Below are 9,624 nucleotides of genomic sequence, written 5' to 3' on the forward strand. Positions count from 1 at the left end.
TTCTCAAGTTTTCTAACCCGCATTTATTTCCATCACTTGAATATGATTCATGCACCCTTTCCTTATTTTTTTGAGTTCATCTTTCTTCCCAGCTTTTGTTTCATCTAATGCTATACTCGTCTTCCGTATTTGGCCTTTGGAAAACGTTATAAATCAGACAATAACAATGTTAGTGTCGCAATTCATATGTTAGGGGTAGTTGTATTTTCTAAAAATGAAACAAATATCACCTCTTTTAGATAATGCATTTTCATCTCTACCTTCAGTTTCTTTACCCTTAATGCAAACGGGATGTCATGTCGCCTCAAGTTGTCGTTGTTTCCTTCTTGTACACATCGAAGGACTTTTTTCATGGTTCATCGCTACTACGTTGCTGTCACAATAAGTTAGATCACTATAACATGCATATCATAAAGTGGCATGAAGTTAAAAGATTACAACGTAAGTTACCTTCATTGTTGTTTCTTAAACGTTGTCTTATTTGTTTTATAGTTGTATGCTTTGAAACTCTTGAATCTACAAGTACAAACAAAGTAAGGTCGGTTTAAGTGTACTCATATACACCGATTTGTAAAGATTAATTGACATGTCGATCAGTTTTACTTTTAACTTACCAATTCCAAATAGATGTTCAGATCTACCGTCTTAATTCATGGCAACACTACTAACTGTATCCATATCTATTTTAGCTCTTTTACATCTTGGTGTAACTGACAGATAAATGTCGTCGTTTAACCTCTGATTATCGCCAAGTACATCTTCATTACTGTCATTTGATTGAAATAACATTTACGTTCATTAATGCAACCATATCATAATGCAGCAAGTGTCACTGATCTATCATTACGGTACGAATAAAGGTTCATTCTTTACTAACCCTTGGCATATGTTGACTCTACTTCTTCTTGGACTGGAATTAATAGTTCAACAGGTTCCACTTCATCTTGGTTGACTGCAAAATGACAAGAATGATGTTCAATTCATAGGAGCATTCACCATAAACCACTAAGAGTGTGGTTTTAACCATTAATTAAATAAGGGAACCAGAAGTACTTCCATATTTATCCACATATGAGTTATTACTATGATTAAGGTTCAATTTTACTAACCCTCTACATATGTTGAATCCAATTCTTCTTGGATTGGAACGATTATTTCAACAGGTTGCACTGCATCTGGGTTCACTGCAGTTTGCAAGAAAACATGTGTAGTTCGTAGGAGCATGTACCAAAACCCCTAAGAGTGTGCATTGTAACCTGTAATTACATATGAGCTATTACTAAAACAAAAGTTCATTTTTTACAAACCCTTTGCATATGTTGAATCCACTTCTTTCTGGACTGGAACGATTTGCATATGGGTTCACTGCAAAGGACAAATAATATGTGAAGTTCATAGGAGCATGTACCAAAACCTCTAAGAGTATGCATTGTAACCTATAATTACATAATGGAACCAGAAGTATTTCCATTATGATCCACATATGAGCTATTACTAAAATAAAGGTTCATTTTTTTCAAACCCTTTGCACATTGTTGAATCCACTTCTTTTTGGACTGGAACGATTAGTTCAATAGGTTGAGCTGCATCTGGGTTCACTGCATTATGGACAGCATGTAAATAGTTTTGATTCACCATATAAACATGTAAACAATATTCACCATTATGAAACAGTACGTAAAAAAGATTTACCATTATAAACAGCATTTAAACAGTTTTGATTCACCATATAAACAACAGGTAAACAAGATTCACCATTATATATGTTAATGAAACTTGTCTAGGAAACCTGTTTATGGAACAGTTTAATAAAACCATTATGAAGCCTGTTTCGTTAATATATAAACATCATTTTAATGAATGTTTATGAAACCTGTGTCATTATGGACAACATGTAAATACTGAAAGCAAGCACATGAAAGAAGATTCACCATTATGGACAACATGTAAATAGATTTGATTCACCATATAAACAACATGTAATATGTGACAAGTTCATAGGAGCATGTACCAATTTATGTAAGGATAATGGTGAAGAGGATGATAAACTTCGTTACATTTTGCCTAAGTGCTATTACCAGATCCTCTGTTAAATAATGAAGACTGGTAGCCGGGAAATGTCAGCACAAGTGCTATCTTTGCTCAGTCAATTTGCTAGGCACATGTGGGATAGAGGACAGATATGCACACATCCCACCTCTAGACCATACTGTCGAGTTTGGTTTGGTCTGGTCTGTTAGCTACCTATATGCACTAGACACATGATTTGGAACTCATGCAACTCAAAACCTGCAGTTACAGTTGCATGTTATTTAATAGATGTGTCCACATGTTTAATTTTTTTGATTGGTGGTTTCATAGTCCACCTGTTTACACAGACTAAATAGCATTATCTCTTTTTTCTCCAAGAAAGATGTCATTAGAAAAGCCCTATCATCAAAAGACCTATTCTTGGTGAATGGACCTCCTGGAACTGGAAAGACAACAATTGTGGTGGAAATTATCCTTCAAGAAGTGAAGTGTGGATCAAAGATTCTTGCTTGTGCAGCCTCTAATATTGCTAGTGACAACATTGTTGAACGAATTGTTCCTCAGGTAACAAATTTCTCATTATGGAGGAAGTAGGTGGTTGAGTAGTTCATTTACATGTTTTTTACTTGTCTTTCACCATATGACAATGTTACAGTGTATTTAGGTTCATTAACAGCATGTTACAGTGCATATAAAACAGCACATACGGAAACTTGATTCACCATATAAAACAGCATGTTACATTGCATTTTGGTTCATTAACAGGTTGTTACAGTGCATATAAAACAGCATGTAAAATACCTGTTTATGAAACCTAATTAACAGTTGTATACAAGGATCCTCAAAGCTACAGTTAATGTATATCAATGTTTTATATGTGAGAACAAACAACACAATTACACAGTTTTATACAAACCATCCTACCATATAGTCAAAATAACAATGCATCTAGTTTCATTGTGTTGCTAAATTTCATTGATATGTGTTAACCAAATTCAATTAAATTACGACTGGTTTGTGTAATTGCACACTTGAACATTTTCATAACACGTTTTAACCAAGCTAATCAAATGATATAAAAATTTAGTGAAACAATCTCATAAGCAGTAGTAAGAGAACTGACATATAGCAAATACAGTGAAACCAGGTTCTCAAATCAGGAAGTTTCATTAGTCACTATTTAGTTGTATTGGTATAAAGATTTGTTAGGTCAAGAAATTGGGGTGATGAACACTATGGGTGATAATAAACCTTCACTAACTTTTGACATTTGTTGAATCCGTTTCTTCATGTAGTGGAAGGCTTAGTTGAGCATTTTGACATGCTTCTGGTTCATTGTAACAGGCTCTTCTTCTTCGTCAAGAACAACTGGATTGTTAGCGGTGTTCTTGAACTTAGAGAATGAATTCTTTATCATTATTCGCTCACTTCTTTTCCTTACTGATTCATATAGATAACGCACCATAAGGTTATATCAAAACATTATACTAATTGCATTCAACGAAGTTTCTTACCTCGATTTGCTGTAATGAATATCATGATGAAGTTCGTCTGCCATATCTTCCTACCAAGAATCGATTTCTTTCATTGAATCACGGTGTTAGCATATGATTTAGAGTGATTATCGCATTCTTAATTTCATAGTATCATTACTTAGAATAGATTGATTTTCCCTTACAATTTTGTCCTTCATTGCCCTCAAAGAATCAGGCGCGTGTATAAATATATCTATTTTATTACAACTTTGTCATCAAATGCATCTTGACCTTAAATTAAAAATTGGATGGAAGAGATGGTCGTTGTATTAGGTGTAAGAATGTCAAAGGTTGTATTTTAACCCCTCTCTCTCTCTCTCTCTCTCTATATATATATATATATATGATCATATCAAACACCCAAATTTTATTTATATTTATTTTCTCTCTTTTTCCCCTCTTTCTTTCTCTCCATCTTTCTCTCTCTCACTCGAGCATATATTCATCATTTCAGTTTTAATTATGAACCAGAGAAACTCACATCAAGATTTCTTTGTCAAACAGACATATTATTCTAAAATCGAGATTGAAATCTAAACAACTCACAGGGGCAATATCGAGTAGGATGAACATGCCCTTGGTTATTAATTCTCCTCCTCTCATATCTTAACTATTCTTTAGCTTATTGATGAAACAAATATCAATTGAGATGGTGAAGTCGGTCGATTGATGAAGCACATATTGATTCGGAGAGTGAAGTCGATCAATTTAAATGGTGAGGAGATTGATTGAGAGGGTGAAGTCGATCGAATGACGGAGTAGGGATCAATGACCAATTTCGTGGAGCAAGGCAATAAGGGATAAGAGACTCTGAAAAGAAAAGAAAAAACAAACGGTCTGAATTGTCTTATGTCTAACCAAATTAGACATAAGTCGTAAAATAAGAGTTTTTTTTTTAAAAACAAACACCACCTTACTTACTCTTAAGACTTGTTAATTGATTAATGCTTTGTTTGTTGCTTCCACTAATAATATATCAACAAAACCTTCCCCATAATAGTCGTCCTATATTTACACATTAACAATATTTTGAGATCCCAAACACTACAAGAATTTAGATCTACAAACCAAATCAAACCAAACCAAACGAACTCAATATATTTCATCCGAAGTGGGATCTGAGAATGAGACTGTATGCATATGTGACCTCCGTCCGAAAAACATAACTTACCATCAGATCTTCATTTATCCTATGTTGATTGTCGAAACGAAGAGACCATCTATGAGACCTTCATTGCAACATGACCCGAGGTTTTGATGGTTTCATGCTAAATACGTAACTGCATGATTGGAAAAGAAAAGACACTTGAAAATAAAAATAATACGAACCAATTCTTGATCCAATTCACAAATCCAAAACCACGAATTTTGTATTACCTCATTCACTCATGATGCTGGTGAAGCCCGTCCTGCATTTTCAGACCCTTGTCTCATGTTGCATCGATCAACAATCTTAGTGAAATCCTCGAGGCTTAACTGCCAAGCAGACAGATACACGAGACATCAATGGAAGACAAAACCTGAACTTCTAGTTTTACTGCTATTGTTTACTCTTATCTAGCTTTTCAATTTTTAACTGTTTTTCTCCTTTTCACTAACCGAAAGTTGTCACGAAAACAACTACTATAGTCTTGGTTTTCATACACATCACCCCCTCCAAAAAAAAAAAAAAAACCATTTCCGGGTGGGATATACTGGGCTTGTTTGGTTTGTTTTATCAGCGAGAACAAAACCAAGAACCAACATGTTTCTAAAATAGGAAAGATCTCGACTTCATAAGAATTCAAACAACTTTCAGATGGTGTGCTAACCTTCCCATCCCCGTCACTATCAAAGAACCGAATCATATTCTCCATCTCTTCATCCGTCCACATAAAATCATGTGAAGCTGCTATTCTGCGCACATCCCGTAGATTTATCCCCCCTTTGCCTGCTTCTGCCAAAAAAAAAAACAAGTATCCATTTGAAGATCCCTTTTTGCATAAAAAGTACACTAGTTGGAAAAAAATATACAAGATGAACAATAGTAGAAGGGAAATCCTGCAAACAAAGGCTAAACTACAAAGGATTCTCAAGGGTCACTGTGGATTTTCCTGGCTGTTATCTTCAGGACCCACGGGATTAGTCGAGGTGTGCACAAACTGGTCTGGACGCCCACGATTACCAAAAAAGGCAACCCTGGTGCACCAGGCTCCTTACGATTTGCAAAAAGACTGTTACGATGATTCGAATTTATGACCTACAATGCAGTAGCTTTGGCATTTTCTCCAAGTAGTTCAAAAGATCAGTAGAGGATGAACTATTGGAACTCAAGGAAATTTCAATACTTTTACAGACGAAAAATATTGCAAATTGAAGATGAATCTTAAAAAAAGATTTTCATCTTGAGACCAAGCAGAACAATTGAAACCATAGAATTTAGCTTGTGAAATTACCGTCGAACTGAAAGAAGTGTAGTATCAACTCATCCTCGCTCATTTGCACTCGACTTGTGAACTGTTTTCCATGATCAACGTAGAGAAATCCAACAAAATGCAGAGTAAGATATCTATAAAAATAAAAACTTGCTTCATTCATCTCATGAAAACTACAACATATTCCCTTTTAAAAGAAAGATTCACAGTATTACTATATTCCCATTATCGTCATTACAAATAAGCTAAAGGCACAAATTCGATCAACGAGATTCCTCTATTTATCTTTATTGTGCGATATTTCAAATATGTAAAATCAAATGTTGCAATTTTCATGAGACTTTAGAGTGACAGGAAAGAAAATATTGGATCTAAGCCAAAACAAGTACCGAGTTTTTCCTCTTTCTTTTTCCAGAATCATCCTTCGATATAATCTGCTTTCTATCGATATTTTCAACAATTGATGCATTTGCATCAGAGTTTTGAGGAGGCGTTTTGCTCGCTACATCCAAAAAGCCCGGCGAATCTTGTAAGGAAAGAGCAATGGCCTGCATCCATAGGGTTGAAAATTTTTAGATCAAATAACTACAAAAATTCATGGAATTGATAGAAAGTTACCTTCATTAAAGCGTCATCATCATCATCTACAAAATCTGAGTTGCCAGAAAGCTTTGGAATTTTCCTGCTAGGTGTTGAGTTTTTCACTTTCGGCTGGAAGTAGATATGTTAAGTTTCAAAATAGCAAGCAATAGAATAAGGTTGATATGACTTTATGAACTATTATGCTTTTCTTTTTGTTGCAAACTAACCATCGTTTGTGAAAATGCGAAAATACATTATACTTCGCAAGAAAAAGGCACTTTTAGACGTACAACAGAAATGTTCATGCATAGAATACCATTGTACTTTATTGATTATGTCCGAAGTTGCACATTGTTGCAAAGTGTAATGTTCTTTTTTGCATTTTCACAAGAAAAAGAGGATTTGTTTGCAACAAAAAGATCAACGACAATGTTTCCAAAATCAACAACTCAATATGATAAAGGTTGGCAAATTAGAAAAAGAGCAACAATATGAAAACTTTGTTAGTTCAAAAGGGATATCTTATTTTGGAAATGTTTAGCTACACCTTTCCTCCATTTCCCTCCAATTCTCGTTTCCACTCTTTGGGTCCCTTCAGTTCATATGATTGATGGTCCATATTCTTGATTTTGTAGATGGAGGGAAAGATCGATATTATCTTCCCTGTGCCAATGATGATGTCACACCCGCTTGTTTCATGTGTAGGATGTCTTTCAAAAGTAAGTCCCTCTATGATCATAACAGGCACGACCCGATCCTCACTGGCGCGATATCCTACAAATCTACCGTCATTGTTTGTTGTACTCTTCTTCCGAGCTCGTCTACTTCTAATAGGTCGAAATCAGATAGTGTGAAGGTTAATGATCATAAATCCCGTTGCATTTTTAACCTACTACTGGTTTCATGATTATTAACCTTCAAATTCTCTGATTCCGACATATCAGCAAGTAGACGAGCTCGGAATGTCTGTCAAACAATGACGGTGGATTTTTAACATTCCGGCCACAGAATATCACGCCAATGAGGAATGGGGTAATGCCTCATATGATCATATAGGAACTTTATGCCTGAGAAAGACTTCCTACACATGAAACAAGTGGTGCATCATCATCATTGGCATAGGGAAGATAATATCGATCTTTCCCTCCATCTGCAAAATCAAGAATATGGACATCATCAATCAGATTCATATGAACAATTGTTTGATTTCCACTCATATGAACTAATTCTTCCCAAGTTCCATGAGGCCTTGGAGACAATGAACTATGCCCGATTTCACCAAGGAAACCTTGAAGGAACACTCAAATAAATTGCAATGAACACCATAGCATTTTAATCTTTTTCTCCCTTCTTGGATACACTTGATATTGGGAATGGTTGCAAATGAGGTGGTCTCCTCCTCTTTGTAGGGAGCTTCACACCACGGAATAATGATACAACAAACTTCCAAGTCCTACTGCACTGTCTAAAAAAAAGGTTATTTAGGATAATAACCTTTGCACATGTTTTTTAAATGCATGACATTTTGACAGATTTTAAAGCCTTCGTGTGTTAAACAGAGGATCTGTCGTGAGGCCATGTATTATATGTGACAAGTATATTCTCCTAGATAACCCTCAAAGACTATCACAGGTATCATAAGGATTCCATAAAATACAAGGTCCTACAGAAGCATGGACAGACCCACGCTAGTGGATAAAGTGGCATGGGTCACAGCTTCGTTCCTCCGTCATAGTGTAAAAAAAATTAGGGTCATGAAAGGTGTCACCTTTATCAATTTGTTGTGTGCAACCGTATATATTTTGAAATTACAATGGTAACACAAGCTTCCCTTGTTAGAGTTGGTTTGCATGTCTTTTCTCCCATCCCATGTGCAGGTCTGAATGATTTTTGTCATTTTCTTAAATTTTAGCTTTTAAATGTCAGATTTATTATGTTTCTAAAAGGAAAATTGCCATAAATAAACTTAAACAGGACCACACATACAAGAAGCAAGAAACCAACAAACAATCTATCATGATTTTGTGAAAAACATACATATTGAAAAAATTCCTAAGCTCGCCTCTCTGTACAGAAGCACAGAAATAGTATAGAATCTTAGAGCAGTATGAAGTCTTCTTGTTCATGCTTCGTTCACGTGGTTACACTTCAGATTGTTAGGTCAAACCTAGGTATTTCTTAGATGCAAAACAGACATGGATTTCCTTACAAATTTAACAACATATTTGTCTTCATTACTATGATATAAAATCCAATGTAGTAACAAAAAATTCATCAATTTTGAAGTGAAAAATTGGAGGGTTTTGCATCAAATGTCAAATTTTACCTTCGTTCGAGATACGCGAAATTCATCATCGTAGTCGTCACCGTCTGATCCGCTTGAAGAACTCAATTCCTCATCCTTACCAGATGGCTTATACTCCTCATCATCTTCCAAACCCACCTTCTTTTTTCCCTTTTTCTTGGCGTTCTGCGAAATCGGAACTGAACCCATCAACGAAGACGCCATTTTATCTAAACCCATTGCTTTCATTCTGGCTTTGTTCTCTTCGATCCTTTTCATCCTCTGTTTCTCGTAATCTGTCATATTTTCTGAACCCCCAGTCCCATTTCTCTGTGGGGTCAAATCGGAGCCGGTTTCTTCGGTTTCTGAATCTGATTGATTGGCTCGCACCATGTCTCCGTTTTGGATTAAGGTATTGAACAAGCTTATTTGATTAGGGTTCGTAACGATTCGATTCGATTGGGGGATTTTCTGTGTAGGGTTTTGTAGTTGTTAGTTTGCGGGAGGGGGAGGGGATAACGCGGGAGTTTTGTCACCTTGTTTAATATCGATTCTGTATGCATTTTTAATCCATTTATATGTAAAATAATGTATTGAAATTATATTTTATTTGTAATTACATTAAAAATGCTATAAAAATTAATATCGTTTTACTTCAAAAAAAATTAATATTTTTTAGAATATATTTAAATTCTTATTTTAATATTGTAGTTTTTTAAATTATATTTAAAATATTGACTATTTAAAATTCGTGTCCACCAAAGACGAAGGCTTGGCT

The 9,624-nt window shown here is 35.1% G+C and overlaps 1 protein-coding gene across 2 annotated transcripts; it reads right to left on the bottom strand.

Moving 5' to 3' along the window:
- Positions 1–4,545: 4,545 nt before the first annotated feature.
- LOC112523099 (centrin-2-like) lies at positions 4,546–9,386 on the bottom strand. 2 transcript variants are annotated; one of them, XM_025132541.1, is made up of 7 exons: positions 8,889–9,386; positions 6,599–6,691; positions 6,370–6,528; positions 6,002–6,062; positions 5,378–5,496; positions 4,944–5,042; positions 4,546–4,846 (listed from the first exon to the last, which is right to left on the bottom strand). In XM_025132541.1, the coding sequence occupies exons 1-6, from the start codon at positions 9,237–9,239 to the stop codon at positions 4,953–4,955; spliced, it is 873 nt and encodes a 290-aa protein (XP_024988309.1). In that variant the 5' UTR covers positions 9,240–9,386; the 3' UTR covers positions 4,546–4,846; positions 4,944–4,952. The 2 variants fall into 2 exon arrangements, with proteins under 2 accessions (XP_024988309.1, XP_024988308.1); XM_025132540.1 differs by having other exon boundaries at positions 5,378–5,502.
- Positions 9,387–9,624: the final 238 nt, after the last annotated feature.

The sequence above is a fragment of the Cynara cardunculus genome (assembly GCF_001531365.2).
Source record: "Cynara cardunculus var. scolymus isolate 2C chromosome LG 12, CcrdV1, whole genome shotgun sequence".
NCBI lineage: Eukaryota > Viridiplantae > Streptophyta > Magnoliopsida > Asterales > Asteraceae > Cynara > Cynara cardunculus.

What these genes read in the sequence shown, in the direction of transcription:
- LOC112523099 (XM_025132540.1), bottom strand. Translation starts at nt 9,239, where the DNA reads ATGGTGCGAGCCAATCAATCAGATTCAGAAACCGAAGAAACCGGCTCC. An exon ending in TTCGCGTATCTCGAACGAAG is followed by an intron (nt 6,692 to 8,888) that starts GTAAAATTTGAC and finishes ATCTACTTCCAG; the next exon opens with CCGAAAGTGAAAAACTCAAC. An exon ending in AAAGAAAGAGGAAAAACTCG is followed by an intron (nt 6,063 to 6,369) that starts GTACTTGTTTTG and finishes CATGGAAAACAG; the next exon opens with TTCACAAGTCGAGTGCAAAT.